Raw genomic sequence first — 20,212 nt, 5'->3', positions numbered from 1 at the left:
GGTCAACACTGCTGATTTTCTAGACTCTGGTCTCTTGTTTCCAAACCAGATTTTCATAGGTTTCTGTCTTTCCCAATTCAGTTGAACCTATTAGCTTTCTGGAACTCATTCATTCTTCCATTTTTAGTTAACAATTAAAATTATGGGACTAGAATCTTCTAGGCTGCTTCTACGAATGGAATCCAGATGCAATTAAAACAGAGAGTCTGTTCAACTCTAATCCACTAGCTCCCTCTGGCTTAGCTATTCAACTAGTTAAAAATTTGTTCTTTCTTGTTTTGTGTATGTATGCGTTTTAATCTCTCAAGATCGGGTTATGATAAAGTTCACAACTCCTTTTTATTGTTTTTGTTTGTTTTCAATTTGACAAGAAAATTGTACACATACTTACATGTATATGTATGTAGATGTGTATATATATATGTTTACATAAATATAAATACAAATATACATTTATATGTATTATATGTATATATAATACAAATATAAATTTATATGTATATATAAAAGAATAAAAGAAAATATACAAAAGAGAAGGAGAAAAATCACCTATAAAATCTCCCTACTCAGAAACAAGCTTTGCATAGAATCTTACTATCCTATAAACTTCTTCCTATCTATAGTAAGACTTTCTGTAAATAATTCAAAATTTGCTGATTTATTCAAACAACTTGCCCAACCTATATAAAATAAGTCAATTATATTAATCATTCCACTAAATTGCTGTTTAATTAAATTGAATAGAAATCCACATCAAAGTGCTATAGGTAAAAAGTATGTGGCAAATAGGTTATTTATTGTATGCATGTGGTTTATATATATGTGTGTGTGTGTATGTATATATATATATATATATATGATATGTCAGACATTTTATATAAATAGTAAAATATTAAACATTTCTAACTTGAAGGGAACCTAAATCTCTTTCTTAAATTAACTTACCACATAACCGAATCTACCAGAGCTTATGAAAATTTATTACATTTCATCTTGAACCCCATTTGGGAAAAGGGACAAAGTTTCTCTTCAAATTATAACTCACAAAGCTACTGCAATTCTATATGCACATCATATTGATTAATAACAGTGAAAAGAAGCTCTGCCTTCAACTTGGCACGATTCTGTCTTCAGGGAATCATCACGTTATCAGGAGATGTGCAGTTCCATGCTGGTAACATAGACCACTGTGCTCAATTTTGGGATTTGACAAACTGAAGTTTATTCAGTAGGCTTTGGCTAATTTCCTTTGGGAAATCAGTTCAGTAAAATCCATAGATATGGCTCGATTTTTTATTTTTAAAGGGACAAATTCACAAAATTAACACTTTCCAAACCTCTTCACAACCAGGACCATATATAGGCATACACTTATACACTTACATGGCTTAAAAATCACTGTTATCTGTGTGACATAACCATTCCAAACTAAGGCAAAATTTAGGTCTTGACCAGAAGTCTGAACAGAACTCATCACTTACATAAAATATTGATTCCACAGGTGTAAATTTAATTAGCCAATCAGTATTAAACACAATTCTTCATGGCACATTTAGGGAAAGGTGAGCTATTAAAGGTATAATTTGGGAAAGAGCAGAAGACAAAACTGTTTAAAATCATTAAAAAGTCCTGTTGGGTTCACTTTTTAAAAAGGTGTGAGCTATGTTAATATAATGTTAGCACCAATATTTCCATTTATGACTGTACTTTATCTAACTGAAATTAATTCTTAAAAAAGATAGTCTGTAGTTATAATTTATTTTTTTAAGATTTATTTATTTATTTTAGAGAGAGAAAGAGAGAGAGAGTGTGGAGGGGGAGGGGCAGAGGGAAAGGAAGAGAAAGAATCCCAAGTAGACTCCCTGCTGTGCCTGGAGCGCATCCTGAGATCATGACCTGCGTGGAAATCAAGAGTCCTACGGTCAACCAACTAAGCCACCCAGGCACCCCTGTAGCTATAATTTAAAAAGCACCTCCTTAACTTTTTTTTTTTAACTTTTCTTCTTTTCCTACCTGTTTTCCTTCTTTAATTTAAAAGTCGTTAACAAAGTCTTCTTTCTTACCTCTTCTTTTTTTTTTTTTAAGATTTTATTTATTTATTTGAGACAAAATGAGAGAGAGAGAGAGGACGTGAGAGGGGGGAGGGTCAGAGGGAGAAGCAGGCTCCCTGCCGAGCAGGGAGCCCGATGCGGGACTCGATCCAGGGACTCCAGGATCATGACCTGAGCAGAAGGCAGTCGCTTAACCAACTGAGCCACCCAGGCGCCCTTTTCTTACCTCTTCTTAGGTTTTTGGCACCCTACAAAGGCCACTGAAGCATCCCTTTCAGCTAATGGAATATCTCTAGGCTCTGCTTCAAACTTTCGTGCTCCTGTCCTGTGTTGAGAGATAATTCGCCATAAGTTTCTCCTGTTTCTGCACATTTTGGAAGCAGAGACACTGAACACTTGCTTTTGTTCCTATCTTTTTGAGAATGTTTGTAGAGTGAACATTCTTGAAAGACAGAAGTAGTTTTCCCCACGGAGCAAACAGCAGGTTTGTTTACAGTCCAGTATAATAAAGGTAAGTTCTCCCTCTGCAGCAAAGGGCAGGTTTGCTTCCTGCCATTATAAAAAAAAAATTGAATTTCCTAAGCTCAGGGAGCTTCAGCTATGACATAAACCCACTGTGTGTATAGGTTTCACCTAGCCCTCATCATATCACCCTGTAGTAACTGGAGCTTGGGGACCTGATGCAAAAAATATGACGATACTCTGGCTACTGCTATCACTGTAACTAACAAACGGCCCTTTGTCTCTGTTTTCTGTCAGCATCCATGAAACTGTGGCAGATCTTTCACAGTTCTTGACATTTTGTTTCCCCAGTTTCTGTCCTTCTGCTTTATAAGTAGATTCTCTTCTCCACCCAGATCCTTTAGATGTTGACTCATTTGGTTGGTATATTTTTCTTTTCAGTTTCTCTCACATGTCTGCCTCCTTAGTTGACTTTTCTGTCTCAGGTTCCCATTTTTCCAGGGAAAAAAAGAGGATCTGATTAAATGATAAGTGACAAGGAATTAAAGACAGAAGGATAAAAAGGATGAAAGAGAAAGTGTGGAATACAAAGGAAAGTATGGCTTATACATGGAGCATGGACCCAAACCCATACAACAGCTGGGTTTTTGATTCTATCCCTATTAGAGACATTGTTTTAGAGACTTTTGGGGCTGGGGGCTGGAGGGGCTGCATTACTGGGGGAGGGGTGCCTTGCTTATCTGAGAGTTTGACTCTACCTTTTCATTTCTTAGTGTTTACTGCTAAAAATATTACTTCTTTACATCTTTTTCCAACCCTCCAACAATAAAATCAGTAGACTCCTATTCAGATAAATACAGTTAGTGATAAAATAATCAGGAATTTTTACTTGCTTATTATCTCTTATTTCAGCGAGTTCCAGAGGGATGAGCAGTAGTAGCCCCCTGCAACATGAGTCCCGAGAATCAGTAGAAACTTATTATAGATGTAGATTTCCAGGTCATATACCCCATAAATTCTGATTTAGTAGAGTTGATTTCCATTTTTGGTGAGCCTCTTGGGTGAATCTGCTAAAGTCTGTCTACAGAATATGAGAAATTCTGCCCCAGAAACTGTCTCTTGATCCAGTAATATGCACATTTGTTCAGTCTCAAAGAGATAGTTCAACCCCAAATATATAGATTAGTCACAAATGTTAGTTGATGGCAATGATTTGCCCTGGCAGACACTCCATTGCCAGGTGTGTTTTCATAGTTACTTTTTAGCCCATGAAATTGACAGATTCATATTAATATGGAAAAAAAACTACTTAGTTTAAGCATTTTGGAATATATTTGGAATGATTCCTTCTCCTTATGATATGTATATTACTAGCAATGGCCATATACAGAAAGGTATATAAGTGGAATGAAAAAAAATTGGAAGCTGTAGCTTGTAAACACCTTTAGTAAAATACTGTTATCCTAAAAGTATCTTATTTGAGTAAGTTAAACAATGTGAAAACTTTTGAAAGACTAATAAGGGGGTGTTTTTGAAGAGTACAGACTATTTCAGTCATTGCTATTGGGATCATAAGATATAAAATAGGATGTTAGTGAAAAACATCTTATATCAGTGTTTGAGATGCATGTAGAGAGGGTGTAACTTAATGGCATTCGTAGTTCTGCAGGTATCTCTCATTATTCTAACTCCCTAATAATGATGCTCATGGGAAAATTCTTGATTCATTTTCTCAATATTTTTCAAATCAAATAGAATTAAATAACCCAAGTAATAGAAATATCGCCACAATAGCTCTTCTCCTTGAGTACAGACCAGCATATTTAATTTCCATCGAGTTTGATTAGGAGTTTCACACTTAAATTTATTCAGAACATACTCCAGGTGAAACTCATGAGAACAAAGAAAATGCCATGTGTCTACAGTACTCTAGAGACAGAGATACCGTAGTTTAGAATTCCAGGGACTACAACACTATTGGAAACGTTTTCATCTGCACATCAAACTGAATTATTGTGGCATTACCTGGGAAAACTAATGTTACATAAAACAATTTGATCGATATTCTAACATGAACACACTTTCACTATCAATAGGTGGTCTTTATCAATAAGAGCACCTCTTAAAAAAAAGCAACATAAATTCACACAGTGTATTTCAGATATTTATCTTTTCACTAAAGTTATGTTGACAAAAGATTACAGGACTTACAGTTTACGACAACTTTTACTTTTTTCACGTCTGGGAATGACACATCATTTTCCGCACTGCATTCATATTCTCCAGCTTGGTCCCTTGTAATTCCATAAATGTCTAAATATTGTCCATTTTCAAATGGTTTTGCTACAAGAAAAAAAGTATAGCATGTTTAATTGTAGCCGCCTGAGGCTTCATTCAAATAAAATAACAATCTCATGTCTTCCTATTAGATACTGCTGACAAAACAATCCCAAAAGAAACTGGGGAATTATTAAACCCTTTGTTCTCCTATGTTCAGAGGAAAAGTCAGAGAAAAAAGCAGAAACTGAACAAGGGATACTATAACAACTGTTTCCCCTGAACAGGATATACATGTGTTCTTTTTAATTGATTGCAGTCTCCTAACCTCCTCACACATCAAATAGAGCTCTACACATTTCTGTAATTGAGTTCAACAACCTTCTAGCAGTGTAGATGAAATTTACTAATATGGCTTGGTACATATTGACTTTTATACAGTGTAAGCTAGCAAGCTGACACTTAACCTAACTAAATGTTGCTTTTCTTTTGGGAACATTTCATACTCATTCTCAAGGTTTCAAGCCAGATGGCTTGATAAGAGTATAGAGATACATTAAACCATTGCTGCATTTCAGTTTCCAAAATTATTAATTTTTTAAGGGAGGCACACTGTATATACTATATATAATCGATCCAATAAACTTCAGGAAAAAATATGATTCTCAAACTAAGAGTTAAGTGGTGGTAAAAACTAAATTATCTTTATTTTTTAATATCCCAGGGAAAATATTCTTATTTGACTAAAAATATCATTAGAGTAAAAATATAAGGACATAATCAAAGATGAAAAAAGCAATTGCCAATGAATGAAATTTGAAAAAAAGTACTCCTTTCTGAAATAATAGAATTCTGATTTATTTGAAAGCAGAGACTCAGGCAGGAGGGATCCTGATTATCAGATGCGGTGGAGGAAGAATGAGTAATTTCTGGGGCTGGGGGGGCGACTCTTACACAAGTCTTGAAAAATCACATTTCAATGCATACCAAAGAGAACTGGAAAATGATACAATGATTCCATTAAATGGTCTGTTCTCAAAAGTCAACCTTATTTCTGTTTTTAGTCTAGTCTCTTGCCACACTACATAATGCTGTAGAAGTTAGAAAACTAGTAAGAAGATTCAATTTTAGGGGTGCCTGGGTGGCTCAGTCGTTAAGCAACTGCCTTCGGCTCAGGTCATGATCTCAGGGTCCTGAGACGGAGCCTGGTTTCAGGCTCCATCCTCCGCGAGGAGACTGCTTGAGATTCTTTCCCTCTCCCTCTGCCCCTCTCCCAGCTTGTGCATCCATGTTCTCTCTCTCTCTCTCAAATAAATACATAAATCTTTTTAAAAAAAATTCTGTGTGGGCCCCTGGGTAGCTCAGTCAGTTAAGCGTCTGCCTTCAGCTCAGGTCATGATCCCAGGGTCTTGGGATCGAGTCCCGCATCGGGCTCCCTGCTCCGCGGGAAGCCTGCTTCTCCTTCTACCTCTGCTGCTCCCCCTGCTTGTGCTCTCTCTCTGAATAAATGAAATCTTTAAAAAAAATTCTGATATAAAAGGCTACATCTTATTCAATATTTAATATTGGCTCTACGAACATTTGTTGACTATATCATTAAAGAAAAATAACATGATAGAAAGTCCAGAAAATATGACATTTCATTAGAGATTAATTTTCTTATTCAAACAATTGTTATCCATGACACCATAAATAAAATTAATATTTACCTTTTATTGATTCCTTATTATGTGTAAGGTACCATGATAAATGCTTTTCCTTTTTTTAAAGATTTAATTTATTTTAGAGAGAGTATGAGTGGGGGGAGGGGCAGAGGGAAAGAGAATCTCAAGCAGACTCTCTGCGGACTGTGGGGTCTGATTTGGGGCTCAATCTCACAACTCTGACATCATGACCTGAGCTGAAATTAAGAGTCAGACACTTAAGTGACTGAGCCACCCAGGCTCTCTGATAAAGGCTTTTCATTATGAATTCCTCAGTTAACCTTAGGTAAATGCATCAGGTAGGTTCTGTCATATAGAATAGGATTCTATATGGTAAAAGAAGTTAAATATCTTGTTAATGGACCCAGTGACTGATATGAAAGTAAGAATTCCAAAACCTACATGCCTGATCTGTATGCCACTGAAATGCTGCATTAGTTTTCTCACTTGTAAATGGTAATAATAAAAATGCTTCTTCACTGCAAGAACTAAATTAGGCCATATATGTGTAATCTTTGCTCTCAGAACATAAAGTACCATGTGGACATTGATTTGATCTCTGAATTATTAGTTTTCCATAGCTGCCATAACAAATGACCACAAATTTACTGGTATAAAACCATATAAATTTATTATCTTATAGTTCTCTATGTCAGAAGTCCAGAAGAGGTCCATGGTAACTGGAATAAAGGGTCCTCCAAAGATCTTCGTGATCCTAATTTTTGGAGTCTGTGACTCTATTAGCTTTCATGGAAAAAGGGACTTAGCAAATGTGTTAAGTACCTTGTGATAAAGAGACTATGATGGAGGGCTCAGTCCAATCATATGAGTCTTTAAGTGTAGCATGTGGAAGAGTGGGTCAGTGAGATGTGAGTGTGGTGACTTCTCACCACAGATGACTTTGAAGATGGAGGAAGTGGAACACAAGCCAAGTGGAACGAGCCAAAGCTGTGTCCTCTGGAAACTGGGAATGGCCCTCAGCTGATAGCAAAAAAAATGGATTCTCCTCCAGAACTAAAAAAAGAACACAGCCTGTCAATACTTTCCTTTTAATCCAGTACAACCAGTATCCAATTTCTGAACTATAGAAGTGTAAAATAGACGTGTTTTAAGCCACTAACTTTGTAGTGATTTGTTACAGCAGAAATGTAGAACTCATACAGGGCCTCCTTGGACTAAAATCAAAGTGTCAGCAGTGCAGGATTCCTTTCTGGAGGCTCATTCGCTCATTCAGGTCATTGGGAGAATTAAGTTTCTTGCTACTATGGTACTGAGAACCTCATATCCTTGGTAGAAGGCCATTCTTAGCTTCTGGAGGTCCCCTCATTCCTTGCCTCTTAGCCCCTTCCTTCATCTTCCAAGCCAGCAAATGGTGGGTTAAGTGCTCTCTCACTTTGAATCTTCAGGGCTTCTTTTCCAGGTGCATCTCTCTGAATGACTCTTCTGCCTTCCTCTTCTACTTTTAGGGACTCCTGTGATTCCACTGAGTCCATCTGCCTGATCCAAGATAATCTCCTCATCTCTAGTTCTTAACTCTAATCACATCTAAAAAGTCTCTTTACCATAGAAGGTAACATAGTCACAGTTTCCAGGATTAGGACATGGACATCTCTGGGGGCCATTATTCCACCAACCACACTTGTTCAGTAAACTTGCAGTTATTTCGCACATACAAATTGTGATCTGCCTATAATTTTCAAAGACATCAGGAAAAGAAAATGTGTGGTCGAACTGATAAATTTGCTGAGTTCATTAATACCTCTGAAAAATATGAGTGAAGTTCAGAAAAATAAATTTAATTAAGACATTCTTTTGGAAGCAAATGCCTTTTAGGAGAATGTACTGCAAACCTAACAGGTAATGTGATTTGCGGAAGTGTTATTAGAGCCCAGAAGTAGTGGGGTTTGAAGAAGCAATGAGAGCAGGATGTATGGGTAGATAAAATCATGGAAGCCACCTACTGAAATGATTGCAACGGAGGTTTCAGAAGCATACAAAAGCAACCAGTAAATAAAAAGCTCAGCATTTTGATTTGTTTTGTTACTTATATATATAATAGTCCATCAGACATTAATGAAGAAAAGTTCTTAAGTCAGCTCACAATCATTTCCTTCTTGCCTTCCATCAAATGACATTATTTGTGCCAAGATCACTGACTAGTGAACAAAACTGTTTTCATTTCAAAGAGCTTATAGTTTACAGCGGAAACAAAAATATAAGCAGGCAATTTCAGTAAAGTGATAAGTATATTTGGAGTAACTATAGATACTATGCTGTCATAATTGTGCTGGTATAACTTCAAGAAAAACTTTGAAAAATGTGTTCAGGCCAGAGCATTCATGTAGTGGAAGGCCTTGCATGGCTTTGAAGGAACATGTCTGCCCTTTGACTTAAAGAATAATTACAGTGCTACAGGTAAAAGAGTACAACAAATTTGAATATTTTAAAATACTATATTTTAAAAAGAACTCTGGGATTCTGCTCCCAGTTACATTTAGGAATAAAGATCAGACCTACCTCCTTGCCATAAGCCACTAGAGAAATGGATAAAATATATAAAACAACTCATTTCAGACATTGGATAACAGGCCGCGGAAGACTGTGATCCCTGAAGCAAACAAGGGCAGCCCTACAATTGATCTCCATAACATTCTATCTCCCTGTGCCCAGTGATCTTGTTGACTTGTGCTAAGAAAGACTGGAATTCCGGCAGGCCACAGGGGCTGGATGTAGTGGTGCAGAGTTCTAGAGAGAAGGAACACACAGTGACAAAAAAAATATAGAAATCTACATGTGCTTCCTTGTCTTTACTGCAGACGAGGCTGTACATGCATAGGGAGAAATCCCAAAATGTTGGGAAAAGAATAACTGCAGAATTTGTATGCTGAACAATTCCTAGAGCTTGAACAAGTTGAGGAGACATTTGATCTCTGACCAGAATGGGCGGGCCTCTGTAATTATTCACTGGATACTCCAGAGGGCTTATGTCTTAGTAGTGGGACTTTAAAAAAAGCTGGAGCAAAGACTCTTCTAGACCTGCTCTTTAAAGCTTTAAAACAGGGGCGCCTGGGTGGCTCAGTCTGTTAAGTGTCTGCCTTCGGCTCATGTCATGATCCCTGGGTCCTGGGATCAAGCCCTGCATCGGGCTCCCTGCTTGGCAGGGAGCCTACTTTTCCCTCTCCCTCTGTCTGCTGCTCCCCCTGCTTGTGCTCTTTCTCTCTCTGTCAAATGAATAAATAAAAAAAAAATCTTTAAAAAAAAATTAAAGCTTAAAAACAGGGTTCAATTGACCAAAATTATCTCTAAATTATATAGCTTCATGTAAGAAAAAGGAAGGACACTTTTTAAAGGACTAAAATACACCCTAGACAACCAACAAGCTAACAACACAATGTTCAGCATCCAATTTAAAAAATTACTGCATATTCAAATAAGCAGGAAACTGTGAACAATAACTAGGAGACAAATCAGTCAACAGAAAGAGATCTAGAAGTGATAGAGATGATAGAACCATCCGACAAAGATGTCAAAATAGCCCCCATTATAACTATGTTCAAGTATTTAGGGTAAAATGCGAATATAATGAGGAAAGGAATGGAAAATAGAAAAAAAAATTAATCCAGTGAGAATTCTTGACATTGAAACACAAACTATCTCAGGTGAAATATTAATTGGCTAAAATTAACAGCAGATTAGACACTGAGGAAAACATATTAAACTTGAAAGCATAGCAAGAGTATATAGTATATATCCAACCTGACGGAGGAAGAAAAAAGTACTAATAACCAATTAAATAGAAGAATCTCAGTGACATATGGAACAATATAAAAATTTCTTATATATGGATATCGGGGCCCTGTGAAGTGGGTAGAAAAAAGTATTTGAAGAAATAAAGGTTTGAATATTTTCCAGATTTGATGCACACAATAAAATGGCAAATCCGAAAAGTTAAAAATCTCCAAGGAGGATAAACACAAATGAAATCATTCAACAGCAACATAATAATCAAATTTCTGAAAATCAGAGAAAGAGAGAAAATCCAAAAAGCAGCCAGAGACAAAATACTCATTACATATGAAGAAAGAGAAATAAGTATTTTTCAGACTTCTTGTCTGAAACTATGTAATCCAGTTGACAACAGTACATCAGAATAAAAGTTTAAAATCAGTCCTGCAAGCTTCAACCTTAAGAAGCTAGAAAAATAAAAAAAAACTTAAAATGAATAGAGTTGTGGAAATAATAGTGAAAATCAGCAAAGTTAAAAATGGACAATCAATAGAATCAATGAAACCAAAAGCTAGTCTCTCAAAAGATCATGAAAGGGATAAAACTTAGCCAGACTGTTAAAGAATGAAAAGAAAGACCACACAAATTACCAATATCAGAGATGAAAAAGAGGCCATTCCTATACTAACTATACTATACTGAATGGCTACTAAGTAAATATTAAGAAGAAAAACTACCTACCATTTAACTCAAGAATTTAGATGACATGGGCAAATTCCTTGGAAGACATGAATCTTCAAACTGATTTAGAAGAAAAGGAAAAATCTGAATATTCAATATACATTCATGAAAAGAAATTGAATTTGTAATTTAAAAAATTACCAACAAAGAAAACTTCAGGATCATGTTTATTAAGATTTTAAGGAAGAAATAATACCACATACACAAAGTTTTTCTGAAAATGAAGGAGGGGGAGATTTCCCCAATTCATTTTATGAGGCTAGCGTTATCCTTAATATCAAATTAAAGATGCCAAAAGGGAAAAAAAAAAACTTATAGACACAAAAATATTTTGAGGGGTGCCTGGGTGGCTCAGTCATTAAGCGTCTGCCTTTGGCTCAGTTCATGATCCCAGGGTCGTGGGATCAAGCCCTACATCAGGCTCCCTGCTGGGGGGGAGGCCTGTTTCTCCCTCTCCCACTCTCCCTGCTTGTGTTCCCTCTCTCGCTGTGTCTCTCCCTGTCAAATAAATAAATAAAATCTTAAAAAAATATTTTGACAAATAATATTTAGTAAACAAATCCAGTGATATTTAAAATGATAATACAGGGGCGCCTGGGTGGCTCAGTCATTAAGCATCTGCCTTCGGCTCAGGTCATGATCCCGGGGTCCTGGGATCAAGCCCCGCATCGGGCTCCCTGCTCCACGGGAGGCCTGCTTCTCCCTCTCCCTCTCCCCCTGCTTGTGTTCCCTCTCTCACTGTGTCTCTCTCTGTCAAATAAATAAATAAAATTAAAATAAATAAATAAATAAATAAAATGATAATACACCATGACCAAGTGTGGTTTATCCCAGGATTGAAAGGCTGGTTGTACAACTAAAAAAAATTAAACAGTGTAATTCACTATATTAAGAAGAACAACAAAAATATACGAGTTTCTCTAGATGCAGATAAATCATTGAAAAAATTCAATATTCATTCAAGATAATAAAAAATTTCAGGAAACTGAGAATTGAATGGTACTTTCTCAACCTGACAAAAACTCTTATGAAAACCCTGTATCTGATCTCATATTTAATGATGTAAGGGTAAATAGTGTCCCATCCAAGATGAGGGTCAAGGCAAGACTGTCCACTTTGACCGAAATCTCACATCTTACACATAAAGTAACTCAGCAACTACCATTGACCTAAATGTGAATCACAAAACTATAAATATTCTAGAAGAAAACAAAGGAGAGAATCTTTATGACCTTGACTTGGCCTAAGGGTTCTTAGATATGACACCAAGAGACAGCCATACAAGAAGATACTGATAAACTGGATTTCATCAAAAGTAAACAATGTTTGCTGTGCAAAAAGCACCATTAATTAATGGCAAGCCACGTAATGGGCGAAAACCTTGTAAATTACATATTAGACAGAGGACTTATATCCAAAATATATAGGAACTCTCAAAACTCAGTAAAAACATACAACCTAATGAAGAAATGGGCAAAAATTTTAAACACACTTTATTAAATAAAAATACTTAGATAGTAAATAGGCATCTCAAAAGATAATGAACATGATTAGTCATTAAGAATATTAGGAAAAAAAAACAAAATGAGATTTTTCTGTATATGTATTAGAATGGCTAAAACAAACAAAAATGGATTAGTGCTAGCAGGAAGCAGACCATCTCCAGCTCTCCTACATTGCTGGTGGGAATGTGAAATGATATAGTCCTTTTGGAAAACAGTTTACCAGTTTTTCATAAAATTAAACATGCATTTACCATGTTCCTAGCAATCTCACTCCTAGAAAAATGCACACAAAAGTCCATATACAAATGTTTATATTATTATTTTAAGCTTTTAAAAATTAATTTTAGAGAAAAAGAGAGCATGCATGAAAAGGGAGACAGAGAATCTCAAGCAGACTCGGCACTGAGCACAGGGCCCGATGCTAGGCTCGATCTCACAACCCCTGAGATCATGACCTGAGCCGAAACCAAGAGTCTGACACTCAACCGGCTGAACCCCCAAGTGCCCCTGTTTATATTAGTTTTATTGACAATTATTAAAAAGTGGAAACAACCCAAATGTCACTTTAACCAGTGAATTAGTAAACAAACTGTGGTAACTCCATATAATGCAATACCATTTGTCAATAAAATTATTCATACATACATAACTTGGATGGATCTCAAATACATTTTACTAAATGTATTTAGACTCAGATGGTTACATGTATGGTTTCGTGTATAGGACATTCTGGAAAGAGCAAAACTGTAGAGGTAAAGAATAGATCAGATTTGGCCAGGGGTTGGGGGATGGAAGGCTGGTGGACTACAGAAGGGCAGCATGAAGGAATTTCTTAGAGAGATGAAACGGTTCTATATCTTGACTGTGGGCACGGATATGTGAGGACTCGTTTGTCAAAACCCACAGACATAGACATGGACATACTACCACACATCCACTAAAATGGACAAATTAAAGAGATTTGCAATGCCAAATATCGGCAAGGAGGTGGACATTTTGTAGCACACAGCTCTCTCTTAAGAAGGCACATCAAAACCCCTGTTTTCCAGTGCTTTCAGTCCTACAGGGAAGGAGAGAATTTTAGGAGTATTCTAATTTGGTTCTTGGTTAATCACATTTTAGAAGTTCCATAGAGGTGATGTGAATTACACCTCATTTTGCTATCTGTTGCCTTAGGATTTCAGCTGAAGGTTCCATTTGAGCATCTTATTATACTAGCTTTGTGACCTAGGGCTTTCTGTGAATAATATATTCTCTACTCCAAGCTCTGGCCAGAGAATAGAACTTTGACTTCTTTGGTGTTTAATTATTATTACAAGTTCACAGAAATAGTATTCATAAAAGATTACCTGAAGGAAATTCATTCATTTCTTTAGCTATTTAAATTTTTTTCTTCTCAGAGTAAGCTGGTACATAAAAAGCTGTAAACGTGCACTACTTTATTTTGGTTCTGATTGAATTTCCTTTACCAAACCTTGCTTTGGTGTTATCACACCAGTCTTCATTGAGAGCCAATATAAGAAAGGCCGTATGAGACTTCTTATCACATTTTTATCAGAAAAGTTACTGAGGTCCTGCTGTTATAATCGATGTATCGACTTTCTGAGGATCCATGGGAGAAATTCTTTGTGCATCTTAGTACCAGGAAAAGCTCTGCTTCTGACATCCTAATTTGCTTTGATATTATGATCCATGATCTTGTAAACTGTTTCTCTCTTTTCTAAGCTGCTAGGAAATTTAAAGCCAAGATAAAGGAAAATATACTTTTGATGTCTCTATGCTTAATGGTGTTTTCAGGATCATTAAGTAATATGTGGACAGACCAGGACATCATAAATAAGAATAGCACAAGCTATTTGGAAAATAGCTATATTACATAAAATGGAATAGAACTGTGTTAGAATCAAATAGATTAGATGATTTCCTATTGGCTATTACCATGGAGCCTTCGGATCTTACTTTGTGTACAAGCAGAAATATTGGCTCAGCATACAGAAAACAAGGAGGGATGGTATCTAATAGGAAGGCCGTAATGTTTGGGACACCACCTCAAGATCATCAAACAGCATTTAAGTGACTGAACATGGTGACACTTCTAAGTCATTTAGCTTCTTGAGGAAGTAGATATATACCCACAGTTACTGCAAAATGTATTCTTATGGATGGTGTTGTCAGAAAAAGGAAAAAGAAAAAAAAGATATTTTATAACAATAATAGAGAAGGAAGTAATTAAGACTGTGGGCTTCAGAGTAGATGCACTAGGTTTCAGTGATCTGGGTCAATTTTTAACTTTTCTCAGGGTTAATTTTGTCATATAAACAAAGAAAACAATATTGACTTCACAAGGCTATTATGAGCACTGAGTGTAAGAATATGTATAAAACTGGGACGCTGGGTGGCTCAGTTTATTAAGCGTCAGACTCCTGATTTTGGCTTAGGTCATGATTTCAGGGCTGTGAGATCTATCCCTGCATTGGGCTCCACCCTGGGTATGGAGTCTGCTTAAGAGCCTCTCTCCCTCTCCTCCTGCCCCTCCCCCACCTCTCTCCCCCCCCTCTAAATAAATAAATAAATAAATAAATAAATAAATAAATAAATAAGTTAAAACTTAAAAAAAAATATATAAAGCCCTTTGCAAATCCCAATAAAATTAAAACAAAGATATGTATTTTAAATATTTTAGTTTATTTATTTGAGAGAGAAGAGAGAGAGAGAGAGCATAAGCAGGGGGGAGCAACAGAGGGAGAGGGAGAAGCAGGCTCTCCACTGAACAGGGAGCCCAATGTGGGGCTGGATCCCAGGACCCTGGGATTATAACCTGAGCTGAAGGCAGACGCTTAACCAACTAAGCCACTCAGGCACTCAAAATGAATATTTTTATTGATAAAAACTATTAATAAAAATAACATTGAAATTATGAGGTATTATTCAGTGTGTATAGTGTTTGTATTTAAGAGGTAAGGATTAGGTTGTCAGATCCCACAACATAATTTGATTTTGTTAAGCAAAGCCTATAGAGGTAGAAAAGCAGTTTAATAGTGTAAAGAAAAAGACACAACACATATGCCTGTCCCTATCAGGTAGGGATCTAATTCACTCAGCATTGTACTAACAGATCCTTTCTTAACTGCCATCACGCAGTTTGGATTATGTGACTATTTTTCTGGCCTCTCTATAGTTGGTGATTTGAGATGCATTTTCCCTGGAAGACAAGTGATTCCTTTTCCAATGGCAAGTTTAATCATTATTTTTCCTTTCAAAATTTAAATCAGAAAAAAAAAAAAAAGGAAAGGAAAGTGAGATAACATACTGTACTTTATACTGGGAAAGAACTGCCTCTCTACCTCCTTCCCAGCCCTACCCCTAACACACACACTTTCTTCAAGAGGGGTAAATTACAAAAAGGAGTGCTTGCAAAGGAACTGGCTGTTACTGTTAATAGGGTTGTTTGCAACTAGGTTCTGCTCTGTCCAGGTTGAACCCATTTCTTGCTAAGTATTATTTACGGCTCTACGAACGGAGCCATATGTTACTGGCCTGAACCATGTGAAACCTCTATTATGTTCCATTTGAAAGTATTGTAACTTACCTGGATGAACTCGTCAACCTATGCTATAGTCTAATAAAACCATCTTCCCCAAGTGACAATAGCTGCAGATATAGAAGATTCAACTGGGTATCAGGAAATTGCCTTACACTTCCACTGTGCCTGTAACTTACTGTATGGCCTTATATATATGTCCCTCAACGTATTTGTTCCTTACTTTTGCATCTGCAAAATAGGAATTGTTTTGTTCCTAGAATCATTCTTGTTGAGTAAATTCCAGTTACCGACGCTCTTCTTTTGTCACGTGAAACAGCCCAGTGCCTATGAAGGCTGCAGAGCTAATCCCAATTATGTGCCATAACTCTCCTATGTGTATATATATATATATATATATTTTTTTTTACAGTTTTTTGACTTTTCTTTTTTTTCTTTAATTTTTTATTGTTATGTTAATCACCATACATTATATCATTAGTTTTTGATGCGGTGTTCCATGATTCATTGTTTGCGTATAACACCCAGTGCTCCATGCAGAACGTGCCCTCTTTAATACCCATCACCAGGCTAACCCATCCTCCCACCTCCCTCCCCTCTAGAACCGTCAGTTTGTTTCTCAGAGTCCATAGTCTCTCATGGTTCGTATATATATTTTTAAAAATTTTCATCAAGGGCAAAGACTCAATCTACCACTATTTTTTAAAGCTGTGCTTAATATGAAATAGTACTGTGTTCCAGAAAAAAAAATTCTTTAATAAATACTTTTTAGCAAACATTGTTGAATATTATGGGCTGAACTGTGTAACCCTCAAAAGTCATACGTGACCCTATTTGCAGATATGTCACCCTATTTGCAGACAGGGTCTTTAAAGCAGGGATTAAGTTAAAATAAAGGGCCTTGAATCAGTATGACTGGTGTCATATAAAATGAAGAAATTGGACACAGGCATGCTCAGAGGGTTGATGTGAAGGCTCCATGAGAAGAGAGCCATTTACCATGCAAGGAAAGGGGCTGGAAATAGACCCTCCCTCAGACCCTGCAGAAGGAACCACCTTCGTCAACACCTTGATCTTGCAAAATAAGTTTCTCTTGGTTAAACCACACAGTCTGAGGTACTATATTATGGCAGCCCTAGCAAACAAATACAGATGGCATATGAAGGCAGTAAAGGCAGATCTTGTCTGTTCAGGGACATTAACTATATTTAAAATTCTTGGAGTTTGATGTATTGCCTCTTATTATTGGTTGACTTTTCATTCCATTTTTTACAAATTCTAAATGTTTGTTTCTCTTATTTATCCTCAAACAGCACATAAAGTATCACAGAATGTATATAGGTTCCTGTCATTTTTTAAAACACTTGTGGCAAGTAAAAAAAAAAAATCAAAGCAGTAATCCTTTCATTATTCCTTTTCTGTCCCCTTTATATGCGTCTCTCTAGTCTGTTCTTATACTCCATTCTCTTCCCAGTAAACTAGGTATCCCTTTCTCTATGTTTAAGAGTCTGCCTATTTGTTCCAATCCCTTGATCTCTCTTACAGGACTTCATAAAAAAAATCCATAAGATTTTCTGGTATGAGCAAAAAATTACTGTTTACCTCATATTTGGGTTGGTATTAGGAAAAGGGATAAAGTAAGAATTTGTGTTACAAGGTAGCTCAGAAAAGAGTTTGAGGTAATAAAATTGTGCTACTATTTCGGGAAAGAGTTCTAAAATCCTTCATGGTTTTGCCCCAAACATGCCAAAACTTTGCTTTCAACAAAAGTATTGTTTGGGCCAGCCCTTCTTGAATGTGAACCAACATGATGATATATAAGGTCTAATGAGAAGGGTCTGTTCTCAACTCCCTACTCTCCCTACAGCCATTAACTTAGAAAATTGGGGAACTCAAATGTTCTGATTTATTAATACATAAAAATATTCATTACATTTCTTAAGTTAAAGAATGAGAGGTAACTGGATGAAAGAATGATAGAACAAAGCAAGAATTAATATACAAAGTAATGAATTGCCTTGACTTTCCAGAGTTTGACCATCATTGCCTCTTTCCCCCAACCCTAATACCTCTGCCCTCTTCTTGGTGGATCTGGAATTAATATCAAAAAATAGAAGCAAAGCAATTATTATCATCATCTTCAGGGGACTCAGGCTACCAGTGATGGAGAAACCTATCAACATTGCATTCCTTATCTTTCCAACATTTTTGGAAAGACTAGATACATCCCGCTATTTTTGAAATGTCAAGACCAAAGTGAGAAAGGCAGAAACTTTAGAGGACTGAGGATTCAAAAAATTCTAGTTTTACAAAATATAATATCATGAACTCATAAGGGAGCATGTGCTCAACATGATGACTATATCTCATATAGTGTCTGTTGACTAAGAAGAAAGCTAAGCTGAAAATGTCATTGTGATAAAGGTATACAATGGAATATAATCATTCTCCTTTTGATTATCAGATATTACTATATGATTGTAAGAGAAAATAAGAAAATGATAACTGTATTGAAGAAAAAGTAAATGCAGAGATGATAGATATCCAATAGCACTTAAATGTTTTTTTAAATAACAAAACAAGTGTTTCTATTGTACAACATTGGGACAGTTACGGAGGAATATATGGGTTGGTGACTGGAATATATAGGTTCAGTATAAGTGATACAATCTATTAACTCTATCAATGCTACCTCTATGCAAAAGGAGGAAAATAAAACTCTTCTGAAGCCATAAATCCCTATGTCTACATAGCTAAATCAGAGAGCAGTGTATAAATGATCCATGCTTATGCATGGGTGATGTGCTAAATGGCATCAAAAGCTTTGCCAACTATCAAACATATCCACTGCTGGTTTTCCTCATGCCTAAAGTTCCCATCATTATCAATTATTCTTTTAGTTGAAGACATTTTTCCCCCCTAGGAACTCTTGATTAAATTACAAAAACTTAACTAAGAAACAAAACATATAAACCTATCAGTACATATTTCTTTAAGGGGCCTAAAGTCAAGTAAGTCTAAACAAATTACCTGATCTCATTTCATCAGCCATGATTTTTGTCTTTGGTATATTTGTAGTATCAAAGCAGCTACTAGAAAGGGAGAAAAGAAGAAGAAGAAGAAGGTAGCTGGAGGGGAAGAATGAAGCGGGGGAAATCGGAGGGGTAGACGAACCATGAGAGACGATGGACTCTGAAAAACAAACTGAGGGTTCTAGAGGAGAGGGGGGTGGGAGGATGGGTTGGCCTGGTGGTGGGTATTGAGAAGGGCACATTCTGCATGGAGCACTGGGTGTTGTGCACAAACAATGAATCATGGAACACTTCATCTAAAACTAATGATGTAATGTATGGGGATTAACATAAGAATAAAATAAAAAAAATATTGGGCAAAATAAAGAAGAGGGGTGACTGGGTGGCTCAGTCGGTTAAGCATCTGCCTTCAGCTCAGGTCATGATTTCAGGGTCCTGGGATGGAGCCCTGTGTTGGCTCCCTGCTCAGCAGGGAGTCTGCTTCTCCCTCTCCCTCTGTCCTCCCATCCCGCTCATGCTCTTTCACTCACTCAAGTAAATAAATAAAATATTTTAAAAAATAAAGTAGAATCAGGTTTGTTGGTTTGTTTCACAAAAGCTACTAGATAGATGCTTCCATGACTCCCAAACATCCAGTTTCGTCATATCTGCCTAAATGTGAGCACCATTATTCACAATCCTTGCTTCCTGTGAACTCGTTCCCTGCAGGAAATCAACAGTTAAAACTATTATCTTTACTTGGAACAGTGAGGTCAATAGTCATTTCTTCAGAGAAAACAGCCGCTAGCACTGCAATAGCCTTCCAAATATAACAGGTGGAAGCGAGTCAGATTAGATAAAAGTGTTAATTTATTTATAGCACAACAGAGGAGAAATCACAGATGCAACAAGTTTGCACATTTAAACACAAATCATTGACCCTGCCAGAGATTTAGGAAAGTAGATTTATTTCAAAGCTATGAAAAGAATTTTACTAAAAAATCATGTGTGCTTGGCAACTTTCCTTCCCTGAAGATTTCTGGTATCCATGTCACTTTTCTTTTTTAAAACTTATGTAAAGTTGATTCCCCTGTCTTAGAGTCTCAAAACATACTCTGGGAAAAACATGGGTTCAGCTGATGATGGAGGTCATTTGCAGAAATACTCCACAAGTCATATAGAATGCTTTCAAAGG

The 20,212-nt window shown here is 36.4% G+C and overlaps 1 protein-coding gene across 1 annotated transcript in view; it reads right to left on the bottom strand.

The window, feature by feature from the left end:
- Positions 1–20,212, bottom strand: part of NEGR1 (neuronal growth regulator 1) — an 849,377-nt gene that overhangs the window by 277,615 nt on the left and 551,550 nt on the right. The window contains exon 4 of the mRNA XM_035018274.1: positions 4,725–4,856. Coding sequence (XP_034874165.1) covers positions 4,725–4,856 — 132 coding nt within the window. The remainder of the gene's footprint in view (positions 1–4,724; positions 4,857–20,212) is intronic.

Source organism: Mirounga leonina, unplaced genomic scaffold, assembly GCF_011800145.1.
Source record: "Mirounga leonina isolate KUSES-001 unplaced genomic scaffold, KU_Mleo_1.0 Mir_173, whole genome shotgun sequence".
Classification (NCBI taxonomy): Eukaryota; Metazoa; Chordata; class Mammalia; order Carnivora; family Phocidae; genus Mirounga; species Mirounga leonina.
The sequence above is the reverse complement of the archived record's forward strand: the minus strand, read 5'-3'. Positions and strand labels throughout refer to the sequence as shown.